Source organism: Desmodus rotundus, chromosome 1, assembly GCF_022682495.2.
Source record: "Desmodus rotundus isolate HL8 chromosome 1, HLdesRot8A.1, whole genome shotgun sequence".
NCBI classification, from domain to species: Eukaryota; Metazoa; Chordata; class Mammalia; order Chiroptera; family Phyllostomidae; genus Desmodus; species Desmodus rotundus.
The window spans coordinates 89,556,045-89,579,030 of NC_071387.1; the positions used below are offsets into that span (position 1 = coordinate 89,556,045).

At 42.6% G+C, this 22,986-nt stretch overlaps 1 protein-coding gene across 1 annotated transcript in view; it reads left to right on the forward strand.

Annotated features, from left to right (window-relative positions):
• Positions 1-3,611: 3,611 nt before the first annotated feature.
• VWA3A (von Willebrand factor A domain containing 3A) overlaps positions 3,612-22,986 on the forward strand; it is a 71,815-nt gene continuing 52,440 nt past the window's right edge. The window contains 6 exon segments of the mRNA XM_053925934.2: positions 3,612-3,888; positions 7,741-7,828; positions 8,139-8,256; positions 12,856-12,980; positions 13,073-13,150; positions 14,767-14,821. Coding sequence (XP_053781909.1) covers positions 7,767-7,828; positions 8,139-8,256; positions 12,856-12,980; positions 13,073-13,150; positions 14,767-14,821 — 438 coding nt within the window. The 5' untranslated portion in view covers positions 3,612-3,888; positions 7,741-7,766.

The window sequence follows — 22,986 nt, forward strand, 5'->3', positions numbered from 1 at the left end:
CTTTTTTGCCTTAAGCCGGTTTGAGTTGGGCTTCTGTCTCTTCTAATGGAAGGACTCTTGATGCACTTCCACTTTCCTCTGACACACACACCCCTTACTTACTGTGCTTTGACGTGTTACTTTAATATTTCAATTCACTTAATAGGCTTTTACAAAAGATTGAGGAAACTGTTCACTTCAGGCTACTACTTCTCAACCCAACAAAAAGCACCTGCTATTGGCTTGAAACAGAGGTAAGAAATAAAACAAAATACAAATTAATAACAAAATATATACCACATTGTTACCAAACCCAGCCAGGGGGGACCGGGCGGGGGGCGGGGGAGGGGATGCGGGGACAGATCCTACTTCTTGCCCTCTACCAGGCAAATCTCCAAAGACAGAGTTTGGTGAAAAGAAAGAAATCTTGTATTTAATGGCAAGTTTCTGCCTAAAATGTCTGGGTCACAAAAGTAAAGGGAAAGGAAAAGTCAAGAGTATGACATCAAAAATAGCTATTTAAATATTAGTCATTACAACTACTACATAGGTTCTAGAAGTGAAAATAACACAAGAACAAAAAATCTATTCACAGTGCTGACTTATGACCAAGGTGTTTGGAAATAATGGCAAGTTTCTGCCTCAAAGTCTGTTTCCTCTAAGACACCCAAAGAAAAATCACCCTGTCACCCTCTGCCAGCTCAGTTCAGTGTTGTGTCAGGAGCCGCTTCCACCCCAAAGCATTGTAAATGTAGGTGGCTTGGCTGGTCCCCAGTCACTGTCCAGCTTCAGGCATCTTTTGGAGTCTGTGCCCCAGGCCTCCACTCACAGGCCCACACTGGCCACCATTGGCAGGCCTGCTGGAGCCAATTGACACCCCCCGACCAGGGGAGGGGAAAGAACTAACTGACTTTTCCCTTCCCGGCACACTCCATTTCAAAAGTCCTCTCCCAGAATCCCATGCATGCCAGAAGTCAGTAGGAGTGTCCAGCTTTCCAACAATGTGGGCCAATGTGGGCCATGTTTGCCATTGCCCCTCTTCCAGCCGCATGTTCAGCAAGGGGGCAAAGTCTCCAGTCACATAAGTGCAGCTCAAACCCCTCCCCTATTTCCATGGGTATGTCCCCTGTTACTACATAATGACATTGTCTTAGTCTGTTTGGGCTACTGTAACAAAATACCACAGGTTAGGTAGCTTATAAAAAGCAAATTGTGCTACATGTTAACTAAATTGTAATCATTTTACAATATATACAGACATCAAATCATTGCATACCTGAAACTAATATAATGTTGTATGCCAATTATATCTCAATTTTTAAAAAACAAAAGAGAATTTTAGATTGCTAAAGACAAAATTATCAAAGTCATCACTATCTGCTCATTCCAATACATGAGGATTATAGGGACTCACTGCTACACAACAGCATTTATCAAAAAGTTTAAAGAGTTTTGGGATTTTTCAGATTAAAAAAATCAGTGATGTGCTTATATTATGCATTATGTCACATCCCCATCAGAGACTGAGGCAACATGACAATCACAAAATGTCTAAAGATTCACATTAAATGGAATAGACTGACTGACCTCATTCCAGTTCAACTCATTTTGCCACCACAATTGAGCCTGCTGTGAACTTAAAACTTTAAGTTTTAGGGTCTTTTATTTTTAAAATAAAGTCCCTAGATTTCATACATTTTACTTTTGTGTCTTTATCTTACAGAAATAAAATCTTAGTACACAAAGATGTAAAACTATGCTCATTGCAATATCACTTTAAAAACTTTATTTCTCACAGTTCTGGAAGCTGAAAGTCCAAGACCAGATTGTCAGCATGACCGGGTGAGGGCCCTCCCTTCTCTGGGTTGCAGATGTCTTGTAAACTCTGTCTGACTTTTTTTTTTTTCTTTTTTTGCTAAAGGCACTAATCCCACTCAGGAGGCATTAATCATGAGGACCTAATCATAAATCCCCAGCTGCTAATTCCATTACCTTAGGTGTTAGTTTTACAACATAGGAACTTTGTTGGGACACAAACATTCAGACTATAGCAATTATATTTTGTGTAATGGAACCAGATAAGTTCCTAAATAAAGATCAGAGATTTTGACTTTGATCGGGATAAGGGAAATTCCTATTGTGCTTCAGTCCCTTACATGGGGCCCATTATGAGCCACATATGGTCTGAGGATTACTGAGCAAGGCAATACCTGCACACAGCTTTCCTCTTGGCTGGTCATACAACCTAAAAAACTTACCCTCCTTTATCATCCATCTGGCTCATCCAGAATATGTGTCATGTAAGCTCAAGCAGAAAAAAAGCAGTAATAATGACTTTGCAATGCTGGGTTTTACTTCTTATAAACTTAAAAACCTATGTATCCAGGAACAGAGGAAGTTGTGAAAGTGGTAAACTATGTGTCTTGGGCCCCTGTGTCACCAAAAATGGTTTCAAAGCTAGCCAGCCCCTTCTACCCAGGATTTTCAGGAAGGTGGGCACAAGGACCTCACCCCCTCTTTTTTTCTGTATTACAGTTTGTCCCAGTTTTCCTCCCACCCCAAGCCCGCCCCCCCATTCCTATAGTCAATCCTCACACCATTGTTTGTGTCCACTGGTATTACGTATATGTTCTTTTTCTAATCCCTTCACCCTCTCTCAACCTGTCCCCACCTCCCCCTCTCCCCTTACGGACCTCACTTCTTGTTCACAGAGTAGCCATTGATGGTTGGTTGCTCCCAGCCTCTTGTGATTCTTTCCTGACTTCCTTACCTCTTTCTGATCTCCCTCACCTCCTGCCTTGGTGATGTTGACCAAATGCCCTGGATTTACACATGTTGCTCTCTATCCATGACTTCTGCCCAGAGTGACTGGTGGGAGATCAGCAGTTTCTGTTGTGAGGGCTTCGTTCCTGACCTGGACTATGGAAGCCACTGCTGGGGTCAGCGTCTGAGGGAAATCTTTACCGTATAAGGACTACCACCAGCTGCCTGTGTTCTAAACTTCAAAATCCAAGGTTCAGAAAGTGCAGACAGTGATTTGAGAAATGACCTGGATGAGAAAAACTTAAGTGCAGATTCCTCAGTCACATACAGGCCACAAAGGCTGGTTGACATGGGTGCATCACTTTGTCTCTTTTGACGTCCATAACAGGAGCTGAAGAAATCCCCAACTATGGGCTAGGGCTGGTTACATCATAATCACCTGAGGCCACTGTCAAAGATTCATGTTCCCACAATTTACCAGAGTTCTGTGTCAGTCTCCCGGATGCGACAGTGTGTGTGTTTTCTCACCAGCAACCCAAGGGACTCTGAAGGGCACCTGGGTTTGGGAACCATTGTAGTAGATGCTCTCTTCTAATGCTAACAGGTCACTAAGCCTGCTGTTGTATTAACCACGTTTGGGTGGGGGAGGGATACTGCAAGACCCCTCCCAGGGACCCCAGGGAATCTGAGGAGGGAGAGAAGGTTATCGCCTCTAATGCCTTTAACATGTTCTCTGATGTCTCTTCAGTTCCTACCACATGAAGACAGTAGGCGCCACTGCTCTACTGGTCTAAACCATAGTTCTCTGCTGTCCCAGAGGTTCTAAAACTGGGAAAGAGGTCCCAGTCCTGCTTCCAGGCTTTTATGGGGGTGGAGAAAAGCAGCGTGCTGGGGTAGGGGCGGGGGAAGTGTGTTAACAAAGTGGCCATTTCATCCCCAGCCAGGAGGAAGGTTTTTCCCTGTCGCTGCCTCACATTTGCAGTGGTGCAGTCTGTTGCCTTGGAGACCAGCTAACACTTCCCAGCAAGGTCTGCTTCACCACTTAGTTGCTTAGAGCTGGAAGTGGGAACCAGGAAAAGCAGAGTCCTGGGGTAACCAGGAGCCCTTCCCAAAGATGGAGAAATAAATGGAGATATGAAGGTGAGGGTGAGTATCACAAGGTTGACAGAGGTGAGAGAGAGAGTGTGGGAGACACTAAGCTCTGGACAGAGAAAAAATTCGGGGAGGCTGGGGTCTTAAGCATCTGTTCCCTCCATGCCAGGCACTGTGCCAGGTGTTGGGGGTACAACAGTAGACAGGTAATAGGGCCATTCCGGACTGTGACAACTTGGTGTGAAAGTGGGGAGGGGAAGAAAGGGACAATTGGAGAACACTATTTTCTTTGGGACTTGGGGGTCAGCAAATTGGGTTCAGGAGAGATTTTCTGAGTTTTCTTGTCAAACAAATAGGGCAAATGACATTTCTAGAAGTAGGTCCTACTCGAGCAAAGAAAGGCATGAAATAATAAGGTATGTGTAAGTGTTGCCAGGGACTGTAGAGGATTTAAGATGAGATAGAAAGGTGAGCAGGGAACAGATCCTGAAGCAATGCTAAGCCTTGCAAAGAAGGTCCCAGGTGATTGATTATCCATGGTTCCGAGGATCCGTGTCTGGGTCTAAATAGGTAGCAAGATAAATAGCTCCGCATACTGGAAAAGTCATTATAGCAGCAGAATGTAAAATGGATTGGGTGAGGTCAAGACTAGACGTTATTTGGCAATTAAAACATACAAACCCTGGGATGGCTTTATCCTGGATAAATATTTAGGAGAATCTGAGATCCAGCTGTTAGCAAAACAGGAAGTTAGCTGAAGATTTTCTTTTATCCACTAATCAGGGCTACCTCTCTCCCCTTGTCCAAAGACAAATTTTCATGCTCCCTTCCTGTGACCACTACCCCAGGGTAAGCTGACCACCTTTGTCAAAACCCTGGACCTGTCCTGAGTACGTTTATTCAACAAATATTTTGGGGGGAGCTACTATGTTCTAGGCACTGTTTTATGCAAAAGCATTTTAGTAGAGAATGTAACTAAGTTCCTTCCCTCGTGGGTCTTCTAGTGGATTTATGGGGGCAGGAGCAGGGAGAAACAGATAGTAAATAAAGAACATCAGATGATGGAACATGGCAAGGAGGAAAAAAGAAAGCAGGGTGGAGGGGATACTGAGATGGGGTGCTCAAAGAAGACCTCCCTGATAAGGTTTTATCTGCACCAAAGCTTGAGCATAAGGGCTTTGTTCCCTTCACCTCAACCTCCCCCAGTGCCTGCTCTCTCTAGTACCCAGCAGGCACTCTATATATGTTCACAGAATGAAGGATTGCTTAAGTATCATCTAAAGTGCTTGAAGAGGCAGCACTTGTAGAATAATACCAGTATGCTATATTTCTACAGATGGAGAAGCAAACCAAAGGTCCAGTGCTCTTTCTAAGCACACCATGTTGCTCTATAATGCCCCTCCATGGGCCACAAGCCTCTGACTTCCTTAAGTGTTAATCCCTCACTGAAAAGGGAACTGAGACACTGTAGGGTGTGCACTGTTTATGGGGTGTTTCTAACAGTTTTTGACACTAAAGTCTCCCAGCAAAGCTTACTGATGTAAAGCCAGTTTGTTTTTTTAAGATATTGCCACATTATCTTGGTGCTTCCCAAAAAACAAAGCATCCTCTGGATAAAGGATTAAAGGCCCAAAAGAGAAAAGCAAGTTGCCACATCATTAGGCTATTTAATGATTTCATAAGAATGTACACTCATGTTCAAGCTGCATCTCTATTTGGAGTTTCTCACCTGCCATATCTTGCCAGTACTTTTTTGGTTGCAAATAATAAAAACCTCAGAGAGCTAGCTTGACAGCAGAAAGTGAAGTCAGTTCTCACAAGTGCCTGGGATCAAGTAATTAGAAATTCAAGACCCAAGGCAGTTTCTCAACCTCTTTCTCTCCCTTCATCTCCCACCTCGAAATATTTATCATATGCCAGTACCTGCTCTCATGTCAATTACAACCTAATGGGAGAGATACACCAATTTTTAAAAATCACATTAATGAATGTATCATTCTAAAGTGCACTGAAGGAAAGGAACATAGTTCTTTGAAAGTTTCCATAGCACAAAGGAACCTGAATAAAGTGGGATGCTGGAGAAGATGTCCCAAAGAAGTGACATTTCGGCTGCAGTTTCAAGGAGCAGCGGCTTGAGAGAAGAATGTTCCAGGACAAAGGAAGTACATGAAAAGGCCTGTGGTTGAGGGAAGTGCAGCATTCCTGTGCAGGGGAGGGTGTTGTGGACACAAAGAGGGCCACAGTGGTGAAAGGGGAGAGCTGGAGGGTAGGTCCGCAGCAGCCAGACCACACGAGGCCTCAGATGCCATCACAAGGATTTTACTCTTGATCCTAGAAATGAAGGGAAGTCTCTCAATGGTGTTACGTAGGAGGGAGAAGAGAAGTGGCATTGGATTTCTGTCTTTACAAGATCATTTGGGCTTTAGTAAGGAGAACAGATTGGATGAAAGGACTCAGTGTATATAGGAAGGCCAGTTAGGGTCTAGTGACGTCTGTGGCAGAAAAGACTGGTCTGGAAAAGAGAAATGTCAATGGAGACAGGTAAGCGGAGAGACAGACAAGATCAGGTGATGAATTGGATATGGGGAACGAGGTGTCAAGAATAATTCCTAGGCTTCTGACTCGTGAGTAGATGGATGGTGATTCTTTTCCCTAAACTAGAGAATAAAAAGACAATAGGTTTGTAGAGAATATGAGTTCAGTCTTGCCATGTTGAATTTGAGGTACTCCTGATGGAAATGTCCAGTGTTGATGAATACGCACTTCTGGACTTAGAGATCTGGGCTTTTGACACATAGTTGAGAGTTGTTGTTGCATACACGTGGTGGTTCAAGCCATGGACGAGGGTAAGATCCCCTAGGAAAAGAGAAAAAAACGTTCACAATTTAGCCTCAAGGAACACTGACTTAAAATGCTCAGGAGAGGAGGAGGAGCCTGCATAGGAGACTGAGAAGGTGCAGGTAGGAAGTAAGAAGGAAGCCTGAGAGAGTGGCCCCAGGAACCAAAGCTGGAAATGACCACTAACTACTTTTCTCTGAGGACAGTCTCTTCTGGCTTCTGAATGGACACGGTGGCCCAACAACTCAATTCCAATTCCCAAAGAATCTATTTAATCTTGGATACACGTCTACCACTGATTCAGTAAGCTATGAGGGGCAGGCTGTAGGACTCAGCCCTTTAAGTGCAGATGTAGTTCTCAGAGAAAAAAGTTCAGTATTTTTTCTCTCCCTTCCTTCTCGGAATTGCTATGGTCACTTGCTGTCCTCTGTGCCTCATGCAGCCTTCACTATACTGTTAACTCAGCTGCCCCCTTTTCATCTTTCAAGAAGGTCTAAGCTCAAAAGACATCTTCACTGCTCACCTTACCTTTGCAAAGTAGAGCCCTTTCCTGATCACTGTGATGCCATCCTGTTCACTTCCTTTGTAGCACTTTCTACAACTTGTAATTAACACATTTAATTTTTTAAACAACAGTCTCGCCCTCTAGAATCAAGCTCTGCAAAGGACAAGAACAACATCTAGCTTAGTGGTTCTCAGCTGGGGATGATTGCGCTCCCAGGAGACATCAGGCCATGTCTAGAGCCATTGCAGGTTGTCACAACATGGGGGCAGGGGGGCTACTGGCACCTAGTAGGCAGAGTCCAGGGATGCTGCTAAGCATCCTACAATGCATAGCACAGCCTCACTACCAAGAATGTCAAAAGGACCAAGAATGAGAAACCCTCATTACCTTGTTCACCATTATATCCTCAGCACCTAACACAAAGCCTGATACCTCATAGGTGTTTGATAGGTGTATTTATGGGATGGATTAGAGGAGAGTTGAATTGAATACAGAGAACCCCCAGGCTGTTGTCTCAGTGTTGCACTTACCCTTCTCTTCTCTGGAATTCTTTTCCTCCCTAGGAGAACAAGCACTGAGTGTCTTTATAATGGCTACACAAACTAGCCATGTCTCCCACGGTCAAGATAATAAGTATCTAGAAAATCACTGGTAAGCTTCTCTCTGATTTTGCAAATAAAAACAGTGACAATAATATTTTGCCCTGGGGAGTTGAGGGGGGAATACCTGCCTTATAGTGAGACAGGTAACTCGTCATTGCATTATCTCATACCTGAGGGCTTCAATGATCCACCAGAACAATAGAGTAAAATTTCTCATGAACCCTGAGATCACATTCTATTAGGACTCCACAGGAACCCTCCCCACTTACTGCACAGAAATAAAAATGTTTTTAGAGGCACTGTCAGTGTGGAATCAACATCCAGTGCTGGGACATTGATCAGATCACTTTGTTTTGTAGCACAAAGAGAAACAGAGACCCAAAGAAGCAATTGAACCAGAAGGATGTCAGTGAACGTGGCCAAAATCCAGACGATGGACTGCTAGTTACACATGTTAATCAGACACAAGACTTACTGGTAAAAACCTTTGTGCTTTCACTGAGTCACGGTGTTTACAGATCATAGTGAGGGAATACAAAATGTGTCCAACTCTGGGTATTCTCTTCACATAGGATCCCAGGACTGAAAAAGATTAGTTAAGCATTTATATCTAATCCCTCACCTTTAGAAATGACTGAAGAATGTCTCTGCTGTTTATAGAAATTTTGTAGTTCTCTTAGGCATATCATGAAATATTCAGGAGCATGTAAAGAAGACTGTCCACACTATCAAATCCTGAAGTCTAAGAAATTGATTTCTAAAATTCCCCTTCCTGAGATTTGTTTTTTTTGGGATTCCCTAAAATCTAAATCTAAAAATCAGTTTCACTAGTTGCTGCTGGAGCAAGAGAGTTATGGGAAAAGAATCAACCTCTAGAATAACCAGGACTATGTTTTAGGGTGACTCTCAGTGTGTGAGCCATGTTCACAAGATGGCGAGTGGATTGTCTAAAACTCAGAGTTCTTTTTACCATAGAAGTAATTATCTTCAGGAGCAGCCATTTGCAGGCTTGGCCCATAACCATCTAATCTGTGTTGGAGTTTAAATATCACACCTGTGAAATGATATCAGTGCAAAACAATACAGTTTCAATGCTGGCAATTAAACAATCAGGAAAATAGTCGCGTCTTACTTTTCCTGAGCATGGGCACTTACGGGAAAGCAAGTTTAATTAAAAGAAAATGAGGAAATATCAATAGAGTTGAAATTCTGAGGGATTCTTTCAATAACCTCAGATGTTGATATATCTTTATTTCATCTAATATAATATAAACACATGACTTCCCAGGTGTACAAAGACCAGTCCTACATTTATCAGCCACAGTCAGGGTCTTCTTTGCCTCACAAGTGAGTGGCAGTGAGGAAGAGGGAAGGGAGCACCCAACACAAAGATCTTAACTATTCTCTTTGGAAAGTTCATCCTTTAGAATTCAGTCACTATGCTCTGCCCTCAAAATCCAGAGTGTATTTAATAGTGAATCTTCAAATAGTAAAAATACAAAATCAACTTTCCAAAGCCCGATGAATCATTTCAAATGCAAGTAAACTGGAAGAAAGGGGGGTTGCTTTTCTGCCTTGCTCAGTGTTATCACTGACCAGTGAGAGTCCTGAAAGATGAGAAGGGTGACATCTAGCGTTTGTATGTTGACAGTGTTTCATGTGTTTCCCTAAGTGTGAGATAGGACCATGACTTTAGGCAGTTCAGAGGCCGGACACTGATTAGCGGAGAGTAACAATGGGGTGATCTTTTCAGTCCCTTCTCTCACAGTTCCTAATCAAGATAGTCACAGTTTGGTGCTAATTTAAAGACAGTATATATTGCGATCACAAACATGACTTGAGCTTTTCTGTTTGGGTTTGAATCCCAGCTTCCCCACTTACTAGCTGTGTAACTTCGGGCAAATTACTTAAATTTTGTATACCACAGTTTCCTTGTCAGTAAAATGGGGTTAATGATAGAACCTACGTTTTAGAATTAAATGAGTTAATTTATGGAAAGTGCTTGACACATAATAAGTGCTACTTAAATCTTTGCTTTAATTACTAGTATTTTTCACACTTCTTTAACATATGCAATTTCCTTTTGAAACAGAAAGTAGGCTTTGGGCACAAAACTCAAGGAACAATACTCTCTTGCCAGAACGTGAGAGCAGCATTTTATTGTTGTTGTCTTTGTTTTGTGGTTACCTTTCACTATTGCTGAGAACTATTTATGCAGAAACACTCAAGGCCCTATTCTGTGCCAAAGCTTCAGATGCCCATCTTACAGGCAAAGGAAGACTTGCTCAGCATCACAAAGCTAGTAAATGGAGAACCCCATTGGTTTGGGCAGCAAATTTATGCTCAGAAACAGGTTGTCATTGCCAGTAATTTATTTAACACAGGTTCACTGTGGGAATTATAATAATTTCACAAGCCAATAGCAACAGGATAATGTCTCTTAATAAGCCAATAAAGAAATAACATACTTCGAATGAAATTAGTTATTTCAGGCAAACGGAATTTAAGGGAAATAAAGCCCAAATTCAGTGGAGATGTACCTTTCTATGAGTTGGTGAGTTGGTTCTCAGAAGAGTCGGCTTAGTTAACCAAGAGCTGCCACCCGCTGCCAGGGCAAAGGGAAAGTTTCTTGTTGTTAGAGCATGTTGCTAGGGAATGATCGCACTACCTGGGTGGCAAGATAATCTCCTTCCTGGGGCTGCTGCATGGTTTTTACCATCCCTGGTAAAGAGTCGTCTCACCAAGGTAGGAGCTAATGCCCAAGGTCATCAGAGGGCTAGGTAGGTCAGCAAAGTCCCCTTGCCCAGACTGAGCACTCTCAGTGAGTCCTCACAGACTCTTGCGTTTAAAGGCTAAATGTCTAATCACTGTAGCTACTTTTCCACATGTTCTTATTGCTAAACCCCCAGGAGTGCCCATCATCCACTGAGCTACTGTTGACCAATAACAGCAGGTGTCATGACAACATCTTGTCAACATCTTGTTGTTCTACAATGTAAACAGCTTCACTCTTAGGTCAAAACAACTTCATATGACTCATAAAAAAGTGGACTTGACATCACCAAACAGTACCACACTCCTTTCTTCTCTCCTACTATTCGTCCATCCTATTACTCTTCCTCTCCCTGTATCCTCTGTCCTACCCTGTGTAGCTCAGTCAGCTACAGTGGATAGTTCCAACCTCTTGTCCACCACCTCACCCACTGCAACAAAAGTCCTGACAAATGCAAGCCCAAGCAGAATCCACTTAGGGTTCAAGCAGGTGCCCAGGAGCAGCTGAAGCCATCTTTGTATCTAGACTGGGGTCCCAGTGGGTTAAATGGTGCTCCAGGCCCATTCCAGTCATCAGATGCTGGAGGGTGGTTTTTCTTACCGTGGGACTGAGTCGACCTCCTATTACGATGCCATTCTGTACCCTGAGTGAGTTATGGCCGACTATGGCAACATTTAAGGTCAATTTGTATCACATGGAAAGCAGTGGTTGTGCTGGAAACTCATAAAATCCCTGTCTGATCCAGGCCTTGCACACCTTTCCAGCCTCTTCTCATGTCACAGTACCCTATATGTTCTACAACAACAGTGGGCACCTTTCTGTTCTTCAAACCCTCTGACACACACATACACCCCAAACCCCATTCCTCTGACTGGAATATGTGTTCCAAGCTATGCACAGGGTTGGCTTCTTCTTAACTTATAGATCTTGGCACAGAGAAGATAAAGTGACCTCCCCATCTCCACCCCAGTCATTTTCTATCACATTTCCCTGTTCAATTTTCTTAATGGAACTGTTTCTTTCTGGAATTATGTACACTGATTTCATTTTCTTCCTTATTGTCCATTCATCTACACTAAAATGTAAGCTCCAAGAAGGCAAGAATATTTCCATCTTGTTCTAGCATCTTGTTCCATTGTAGCTCTATCACCAGGAACAGTGCCTAGTTCAGAGTAGGGCTCAGAAACACTCACTGGAGAACGGAAGAAATGCCAGCTTCCAGAAGAGTTAAACAGCTAAAGTGGACTCAGAGCCTCAGGTCAGCTTTCTCTACCTTCTGGCCCCCCGAAAGCATCACCAATGTTGAATGCTTACTGTGAATGATTTCAACTTCACCCATATTCCCACATTCCGAGCTTAGCACTATGTAAGTAATGCAGGTGTCACTAGGTACAGGTAAGAGGGTATAGTCCATTTCATGGGCAGACTTCTGTGGTGGCTGGAAAATTCTTCCTCTAAAACTGTCACCTGCTGCTACTGCTTCCAGCCTCTGGAATGGACAGGATAAACCCATTCCCTCTTCCATTAGTCAGCGAATGTTTGTTGGGGTCCAGCAGACTGATAGGCAGGCAGAACTCATCCGCCTGAAATGACATAGAGAAGGCAAGATGGAAATAAACAGAGACCACCCAAATGAAAACAAACGGAATTTATTCAGAGTTTTCTCTAGCAACAGAGTCAGCCACCATCACTTGTGTTTGGCAGAGACTTAAAGGCTGGCAGGGGAGTGAGAAAGCTTTATAGTGAAGAAAGGGAGGCTCCACGTGTGCTCTGGAGGAAGCTGTCAGCAGAGGCAAGCTGGAGGCACCTGACTAGGAGCCAGGCATCTCGTGTGATTGGTTCACGGGCATATATGACTTTCTTTGGTTGGTCCTGAGCTGAAAGCAGAGTTACAAAAATAGGAAAGCTGGCATCTTTGACCGAGTCCTGACCCATGCAGGCCAGTTGCTGCCCAGGTTGGGGGTTGGAGTTCCATTATCAAGTATGATCTGACTGCTCTATGCATCCAGACTCAGTCTCTCACAGGCAGGCCATGCTGAGTGGCCCTTGAATTGTCCAGCTGCTTGTTAGACATGAGATGAGAGAGGGGAACTGGACTTCCAGGACTGCTGGCTGAGAGCACAGGCCTCCATGTTCCTCTGTTCCTTCAGCAAGGTGAGATCTTGACCAGACTGCTTTCAGGTAAGACCATCAGAGTTGGCAGCTCTTGGGCACCTGTGTGGAGAGAGCCTGGCACCTAGGATGTCCTCAGTCTCACCCTCTTTTTCCATGGCTGTTTGTTTGACTCTGGCTCTATCTCACAGAGGCTACGGGAATGGGAGACCCAGCCCTCAGCGTGGGATGATGCACACGATTGGCTTTCAACTCACAGTTTAAAGTTTGAGAAGCTCACCTTGGCTGACCTGATCCGTCAGGGCACAGCTGTGCTGTAAGTCTGAAGCCACCCCTCACCCTAAGCCTGCAGTGACATACCCGGCTCCCTGGGCCTGAGAGACCCCTTCTTAGGCATTGCTTCTTCAGGGAGGAGGACAGCAGTGCTGTGAAGAAAATGCACTTCTCACCCCAGATCATCCACCAGTTTGAAGCAAAGCTTTCTGAGTAAGTATGTTTTTCAGTGTCCTCCCAGCAACCTCAGAACTCAAGAATTATCGCCTTTCAGCAGCTTGAAAGTCACTTTGTTCAGATGATGATCTCTGTGGGACTTTGGGCAGGTCTTCTCCCACTTCTAGACCCAATTTCATTTTTTCTCACATAAAGAAGTTGAACCATATCAGTTTTTCTCAGCTTTCTAAAGCTGATGACTTCTTTGGATAAACACATAAACCTCACAGCCTCATTTGATGTGTATTTGTTAAGAGCAACCACTTTCAGTGACCAATGGATTGGGTTCATGCTTTTGTAAATGTCAGAATATGCATTGGCCCCTCCCAAACCAGATTCTGGTCGCACACATCTGCATTCCATCCTGGCTATGCAGTCTGTGACCCGCAATTACTGAGCTGACCTACAAAGCTATAATAATAATAACAACAAATAGCTAACATTTGTTAATGTGTCAGGGATTCTACTAAGGGCTGTATATATTATCATTCAATCCTCAGAACAATTTGAAATATAGTATTATTCTAAAGTTAACTAAATCTCAATAGCTAAATGACTAATTTGCCAAATTTATCAAAACACTTAGACTATAAATTTTATAGTAATTTACAGTTGGAAGGTTTAAAGAGTTTTTAAAGAATTCTGCAATATTTTGAATGATTGGCTTAATTGTGAATCCAGCATTTTAAGGAATGTTCAAGTCCATTCAGTTAATTCATCATTTGGCAAATTGATTTTCAAGTAGATTGACTTGGATAAAGTCCCATTATTGTCTTCATGTTGGAAATGATGAAACTGGGGCTCAGAGAGGTCACCACACCGGTCCGAGGTCACCACACCGGTCCAAGGTCACCCAGCTAGTAAATGGCAGGACTAGGTCTCCAGGACAAACCTGTCTCATTATGAAGCTCATACTCTTAGCCCTCTATACCCATGTGGGCCGGAAAACTATGCACCATCCCCTGCCCCATGATTTCATATCCAAAGGCCTTCCTTGCCCTTCCCCAGGCACCTAAATCTCAACAGCTTTCAATGAGGGTAAGTCACTTATATTATAGTGACTGAGTCTTTAGGTTGAGAACCTGTTACATGCTGGTCTCCAAACAGCCATTGGAATTGTTTGCGACTAGTTTTTTGGAAACTAAGTTTCATTTGCTCATCAATACACTGATAAAAGTGCTGCTGAACTGCCTCATGTGTGCCTTGATGATCATCCCTAGGTGACTTGGAAGTCTCCCCTGAAAGAACCAATTTGTGAAAAGCAAGAGTATTCTTCCACTTACCTTAAGAGAACACCCCCGCCCACCACCACCCTGCCTGCACTTGGCACTCACTCTTATCCCTGACTCTCGTCCCACCAAACCACAGCTGCCTGTAGTATACACGGCACCACCAAGGAGCAGCACCCACACAGCACTCTCCTCACAGGGCCTCCATCGCGTACCCCTAGCAAACAAGTACCTTTAGTTTGTTCTGTTAAATCTGCCTTATACTCTCCCCCAAACTTAGACACATTAAAAAATAATTGCATCCACGCTTTCCTCCCATGGAAGTGGCTGTTGCTTAGTGATGAAGCTGTCCTTGAGTAATGAGTCTTTCTGGTGTTTTGGCAGAGCTATTGGACTTTATCAAGAGAGAATTCAGTGGCTCAGAGAAAACAGCAAAAGGGTAACAAATACGGATTTCATTCTTTGCCTCCTTTCACTCATTCCTTCTGTATTTGTTAGAACCCTTTCAGGTGTAAATTATAGACCCCCAATTTAATTTTACTTCAGACAAAAAAGAAATTTCTTGACCTACATAAATGAGAAACCCAGACACAGCTGTGTCCAGGGGCTCGAATGATGTCACCTCTTTGTCTCTGGGCTCTGCTTTTCTTGGGTTGGTTTTATTCTCAGAAAGGCTGTTCCCAGGCTTGGGAAGATGGTCATCAACAGCTCTAAGCTTACATGTCACCAGCTAAAGTGACATGCCAATAGGCACCCCATCTACCTTTCCCAGTACACCTTCCCAGGTCCTGGGATTGACTCTCACTGGGCCAATTTAGACCAATCACCATTGCCAAGGAGGTGAGATATACTAACTGGCTAGGACTGGAACTAGTGCTTATTCCTGGGGAAAACCAGGGGGAGGGGGTAGAGGGGGAGTTTGGATAACCTTCCCCACTCACCAAACCTCAAAGGGAGGTGGATGGTTGTATAGAGAAAGCCAGAGCTCTGCTACCAGAAGACAAAGCAGACCCTGGAGGGGTGAGAGTAGATGTGCCCTGGACCATTTAACCACAGACCCTGAATGCGATTTGTAAGACTAAGGCTGATCATCTGCACATAGCTTCTGCTGAACCTTTGATTAAATGTCTTTCTCAGCCCTGGAGTGTAGAAGAGTGATTGCTCTTTGATTTGCTCTTTTATCTGTTTTAGCCTGTTTTCCTCCAACAGATGCTTTTCTGGTTCACCATTTGCTTTCACCTTAGGCATTTTCTGCAGAGTGTTTGGTTGTCACAACTGGTAAGGGAGGGTGACAGGAAAACTTCTAAATGCCCCTGTGCATGGTCCCGCTCCCTGTGAAGGGGAGCCATCTGGCAAAAAGTGGCAGCAGTGCAGCGGCTGGAAGCCCTGGTGTGGTACGGTAGGGAAAGGATGGGGCACTCGCCCCGTGCTTCTCAAGTGTTAGTTTTGTAAGGATTCTATTTAGTTATTTTTAGAGGGAGGGGGAGGGAGGGAGAAAGGGAGAGAAACATTGATGTGAGAGAGAAACATTGATCGGTTGCCTCTGGTATGCACCCCGACCAGGGACTGAACCTGTACCCCAGGCATGTGCCCTGACCAGGAATCAAACTGGCGACCTTTCACTTTGTGGAATGATGCCCAACTAATGGAGCCACATCAGTCAGGGCTTCTCAAACATTATTGTGCAGCCAAATCCCGTGAGGTTGGGGGATCTTATTAAAATGTAGACTTTAATTAGGTAAGTCTGGGGTGGGACCTAAGATGCCGCACCTCACAAGCTCTCAAGCGATGGTAATACTGTCAGCCCATGCCCAACACCTGCAGGAACAAGTTCCTGGGGCGTCCCAATATTTAGTCTTCAGGAAGAGGAAGAGAGTTTGGCAAAGGAGAATGAGGACTGGCCAGTGAGTGGAAGGACGAGCAGGAAAATGTGGTGCCCTGAAAGACCGGTGTACTATTAAGTGTTTCAGCCTGTTTCAAATTGTGTCCTATGCTAGTTACTCAGAGTTCCAGAAAGTTGAGAACTTGGATTTGGCAAGAGCAAGGTCATTGGTCACCTTGATAAATGTGGCTTTAGAGGAATGAGGAAGGGAAAGCCTAATGAATGGTCACAGAGCAATGGTAGGTAAGGAAACATTGCTGAAATGGAAAACGGAGAAAAGGAGTAGTAGCACGAGAGATGGGGTCCTGAAATGTGTATTTGCTTGTACAATGGGCAGTAGAGGGGAGAAACTGATAGTCTAAGAGAAGGTTGATTATAGGAGCAAAGTACCTATTTGACAAGCCAGAAGGTTGGTTGTAGGGCTTGGAGAGTTAGCTTTAGATCCATAGTAACAGGAAAAAGGCAAAATGTGTGGGCACAGGGCCAGGCAGGCTGGTAGATTCTGCTGGAAAGATTAGAAAAAACCAATTACTACTACTCCTCAGTTTGTTTCTGTTTTCTCAGTGAAACTGGAGGCAAAATCACTTGCCAAGAGAATGCAGAAAGGAAATGTTGAAGGTATGAGAGGTACAAAACACCTCTGTGAACATGAAATGGAATTAAACAGAAAACTGGGTATCCAGTAATGCAGGATTTAAGCCAAAAAGCATGGAATGGAACCCAGCACCCCTGGAAAACTATCAGTTTCATATGAATGAAAATTCTAATTCACAGTGCAGCTATAACAGGATGAGTCATTACATGCAGAATCCAACAGCATCAACAGGTAGGTGGCAATAGCGGTTAGAAACATAATTAGAAACTCACAGAAATACCAGGGCAGCCAGCAAGTTTCACAAGTCTGCCTGTGATGGTGGAGAAGGGGAAAATAAATGAGCATCCAGAGAAATGAAGTGAAATACGCTGATGTAATGTCAACATAAGAAACGTCCAGATCTGTAAGGATTTTTATGAGTTTATTTGAGCCAAATTGTGACTCTTGCTGGGAAGCAAAATCTCAACAGATTGAGAAAATGCTCCAGAGAATGGCACTTTTGCACTTTACTTTATACATCAGAATCAAAGGAGAAGACATACGGGCGTTACATGAAATTCATTGGTGGTAGATTAGGGAGGCAGGAGAAAGCAAAATGGGGAAATCTCTGAGACTGCAGAAAAAGTAAAAGGAACAGATACATACATTGGTGGGTATAGGATAGTTAACATGTAACAGTTAGCATGATGATAATAACAGTGAGAGGATGTGTGGTCTCTGCTCTGGTTTGGTGGTTGTGTTTTGAGGGGTCTGGACAAAAGGAAATTATTTTGATATTCCAAAGGTTTGTTAGCCAGATATGTTACAGTAGATGGAAAAAGACAATAGACAAACTCAGTTAAGGTGAAGATTGAACTTGGTCAGGGAAGTTACTGCCCTAGAACATGACCACCAGCCATAAACTGCCTTTAATTAGGAAGTTTTCTTTTCAAACCATTCCTTGGAATTACTTTAGGTCTCTGATTTGTAAGCCTGCCACACAGGCCTCCCCTGAGTTTGTCAGGTTTAGTATGTAGTCCCCTTTTTGTCCACATGTACCCCTTTTGGTCATAAATCAATCTGAAGGATGCATAGATAACTAACCTTTTGGTTGGATAATGAGGTCCCATGTGCTAGGAAGTCTCAGTGTCAGCATTTGTCTTGCTGAACAATGGACCTGTGGGGATGGGGCAAGACCATAACCTTGGAGGGAAGCCCAGGCCGAATTTTTTCTCAAAAGTGAAAATCAGGTAATGGGAAAGGGACAGTCAGATCTTATGGGCCTTTACTAAGAAAAACACTCTGGATAATTTCTAACCTATAAGCTATTATGACCCAGGTTTTGCTGTCTGTCTCACATCTCTGTATTTTGCATCTAGTATAACATTTACTTATAGTTTGAGGGCACACCATACACCTCTTCAGTTTTCACAATCTGACCACAAGATGAGTACCCATTTACTATGGCTCATCTACTTCCCATTAGAAGCACACAAATGCTGTTCATTATTCACCTGATTCCTGCTAGTTGTGTAATTGGAAGCTGTAACCCTAAGGTTTATTTGGGGCCAAGGCTTTAAGAACACAATGCTGTAAATTACAATTACCATCTGAAATTCTAGAGGCCAGGAAGACAATAAGAGTCTCATAAGTAAATTGCCTGTGTCTCAGCAGCAGTTATAAAGAAAGGGCCAGGTTTTTATAGCCATTTCAGCTTCTGTCTGAATTAATATAGTTAGTTGTCCTTGTTGGGTTAGGGAGTAAGGACATTCTCATAATTGGGTTCTAGTGTTTATATATAAAATTCCTTTCTCAATATTCCTTTTCCACTAACTTTCTACAGCTTCCCTTGTTCTTCTTAGATGGTCTCTACTCACTCAGAAATAACCAACTTATTAAGACAAACTACTTCCTTTTAACATCTCTTGAAAATATACACATCCTGCCCTGGCCAGTGTGGTTCAGTTGGCTGGAGCATTGTCCCATAAACCAAAAATTTGGGGTTTCTATGGGACAACTGTAATTGAACAACAATAAAAAAAGTTAGGGGTCCAATTCCCAATTACAGCACAAGCCTGGGTTGTGGGTTCAGTCATAGGAGATGCAACTGACTGATGTTTCCCGCCTTCTCTCTCTCCATCCCTCTAAAGTCAATAAGCACGTCCTCAGGTGAGGATAAATATAAATGTGTATATATGTATATGTACACACACACACACACACACACACACGAGAGTCCAGAAAAAGTCCAGCCATTGTTTATATAATGAGAACACTTTGCACAACATCAATGTAACCTGGCAGCCAAGGACACACATGTGTCAATGCACATGTGTCAACAGTGACAACTTCATTGTACTAGTAAGGCAGTGGTAAATACCACTGAGTGAACATGTGTATGTACTGTGTGACCGTCATATTCAAAATGACTGAGTGAGTAGAGCAATGATTCTGCATCAGATTTTGCGTTAAGTTTGAATGTTCCTCTGTAGAAACTATTCAGATGATTCAAAAAGCTTTTGGGAACAATGCAATGAGTGCAATACAAATAAAAGTGTGGCACAAACCCTTCAAAGTTGGTCGAGAATCTGTTGAAAGTGATCCACATTCTGGAAGACCTGCAACAAGCAGAGCACCTGAGAATGTTGAACATGTACAGGCTGCAATCAACAAAGATTGGTGACTGACAGTGCTAGAACTAGAAGCTGATCTGGGGATTCCAAAAACGACTCTGTCCAAGATTTTGACACAGGATATTGGCATGAAACATGTTGTGGCAAAATTCATTCCACAGCTTCTGCTACCAGAGCAGAAGGAACCATAACCTGCAGTTGCTAATGCCTTGATTCAAACTGCTACCAATGAACCAAATTTCCTCAAGAAAGTCATAACCGGAGATGAATTGTGGATCCAAGGCTATAATCCAGAAACTAAGGCCCAGTCATCCCAATGGAAGTCGCCTGATTCTCCACACCCAAAGTAGGCATGGCAAAGTCACATAAAGATCAAGACCATGTTAACTGTGTTTTTTATTGCAAAGGTGTTGTTCATCACAAGTATGCCCTTCCAGCCTAACAATTAATAAGGAGTACTACCTCAGTGTTCTTCATCAGTTGAAAGATACAATATGACAAAAACAGCCACAGCTATGGGAAACTGGTGACTGGCAGCTTCATCACGACAACACACCCACTCATGCATCACGTGCTCATGCAGAGTTTTTTGGTAAAACATCAAATCACCCAGGTGACTCAGCCTGCCTGACTCCTTTCAGTAAGGTTCTTCATACGTCCCTTTATCCAGATTCATATAATGGCTGGTGACTATTTATTTCATAAGGAGAAAGTCTATGTCTACCAAAAGTAGGTTTTAGGTTGAGGAGCACTATAGGGAGACCTTTTGGCCAAGAGAGATTAAAAGCTCCTGAAAATTTACCTAGTTGAATTTTAATTGTACCATTTGTAAGTTCCACCAATCCAAAGGACTGGGGTGATAAGCTCAATGAAAATACTGTAGAATAGGCCAAATATTACAAGTGGATTGCATTATTTGCCCAGTGAAATGAGTCCCTCAGTCACTGTAACTTAGAGGGAATTCCTCATTTGGAAGTTAATTGTTTCCAATAATAATTTACCTACCATTAAGGCTGTTGCTTTTCTGAAAGGGAATGCCTCAACCCATACAAATCATAACTAACACATATTTGTATTCTTGAGATGGTAACATTTGGATAAAATCCAATTACTATACATCAAATGAATCTAAAGAGAGTGGGAAATGTCCTTAGGACCTGTGGAATGATTTTCCAGGGTTATATTGGGACAGATAGAACATCTAATCTACTATATACTTTATGAACTACAGCAGTAGTAACATTGTTTATTCTATGAAATCATCATTTAGGACTCTAATGCTTTAGCTCATGCACATGTTAACGTACAGGTAATTAAGCCCCTATAGGTAAGATTGGCTTCTGATTGGGCCCAAGCCCTATCTGTGTGCCTGGGACAGTTTCCTCCATTTGTTGTCATATCCTCTTTTCTTCTACAGCTGTCCATTGGAACCATTAGAAGAGTCTTTTATTGATGGGGATGGCTGGCGGGGTGGGGGGGGGAGGGAGGGAATGGACACAACTGTACTTCAACAACAATAAAGAATTAAATTAAAAGAATAATAAAAAAGTCTTTTATTGATTTAATAGGAAGCAAGGAGCATTCTTGGGTGTGGATAATTTGATTGTTTAATACTGCCTGTCTAGCTGTAGCATCAGCTAAATGATTTTCTTTTGCTTCCATGGTCGCAACTTTAGAATGTCCTGGAATTTTAATAATTGCCAATTATTTGAATTTTGTAGGACATCTAATAATTCTGTAGCCTCCTTTCCATTTTTTATGGGCTGCCCTGAGAAAATTAAGAAGCCCTGCTCCTTCAACAACATTCTAGAGTTGTGAGCTACACCCAGGGCTACTACCAGTGTAAATATTGGATCGTTGATCTTTGGCCAATTGGCAAACCCAAGTTAGAACAATTAATTATGTTTCTTGGGAAGATCCTATGCAGATAAATAAGAACCTTCAATTAAGTCCACCATGGAAGTTATTGCATACCCAGCTCAGTAACATTTCTGTTTATCTTTCAAAGATCTATCTGTTAGCCAAATTAAGTCAGCATTATGAATAGGAATTTCCTGTAAACTATTCCTAGGAACAAGAAGGTAGTTAGTAAGAAAAAAAAAAAAAAACCCTCACATCATGGATGTTTTCATCTCGCAAAGAAAGTAGCAAAGTTGCTGGATTAAGATTCTCACATCGAGTTCAAGTAATACTAGGTGCAGAAGGCAAGAGCCAGTCTACTGACAGAAGTGTTGAGTGTGATGAGAATTCAGTGGAGATTCAACAGAACGAAGGACATAAGTAGTTGAAGGAGAGCCTTTATCTCTTCTTGTCTGTTTACTGAGCGCGATTGTAGCAGAGTCTAGTCCCTGACTCTAATATCTTAGGTCTCTGATGACCTTTATTTTTCTGAGTTAGAATTCCAAAGGCATCTCATTTATTTTCATGGGTGAAAAGAAAGAAGAGAAGTGTATAATTAAGATGTCCCAGAGCAGGAGATTTAGATAATTCTTTAGAGATTTTACAGTTTGTTTCCCTTCTGGGTTCCACTGAATTGGATTAGGTCATTTTTGACTTTAATAGGACATATAGAGGCTGAGCCATTAATAAAAAAAAATTAGAATACAATTGTGATAGTATTCAGTCAGACCCAGGAGCCCTCCAAGCTGTTTTTGTTTTTATTTTTTAATTTTTTAATTGATTTGAGAGAGAGAGAGAAACATTGATTTGTTGTTTCACTTATTCATGTATTCATTGGTTGCTTCTTATATGTGCTCTGACTGGGGATCAAACCTACAACTTTGGTGTATTGGGGCAATGATCTAATTAACTGAGGTACCTGGCCAGGGCCTTGTTTGTTTTTAGAGGAGAAAAGGATATCATTCTGAGTCTTTCAGGGTTAGATATGAGATGGCCAAGGTATTTTACTTGAAGTAAGCAAAATTGTAGCTCATCCTTTGAGACCTTATGTCCTTTTATAGCTAGCTAGCTGTTGTAATAGGTAAATTGTGTCCTTTGGGAGTCTAGTAATATTCTGGAGAGCTGGTCCCCAACTTTTGTGGCACCAGGGACAGCTTTTTCCACGAGGTAGGGTTGGAGTGACATTAGGGAACAGGAGACAGAACTCAGGCTTGCGTGGGGGTCAGGTGGTTGATGAGCTCTGGCGACCTTCCCTTGAAGCCTGATTCCTAACAGGCCACTGACTGGTACTGATCTGCAGTCCAGGGGGTTGGAGACCCCTGTCTAGAGCATAAATGTAAATCATCCACGTATTGAATTAGAGTGGAATCTCTGGGAAATTTAACATCATTTAAGTCAGCTTTTAGTATCTAAGAGAAATAGGTGGGACTCTTTGTATATCCCTAGGGCATTACTGTCCAAGTAAACTTGTAATCTTCCCAGACGAAAGCAAAGAGATATTTGTCTTTTTTAGTTTTTCTTTTTCTTTCTTTCTTTTCTTTCTGTTTTGTTGTTGTTGTTGTTGTTGTTTTTACATAAATGCTGAAAAAGGCACTATATAACTCTGTCACTGAAAA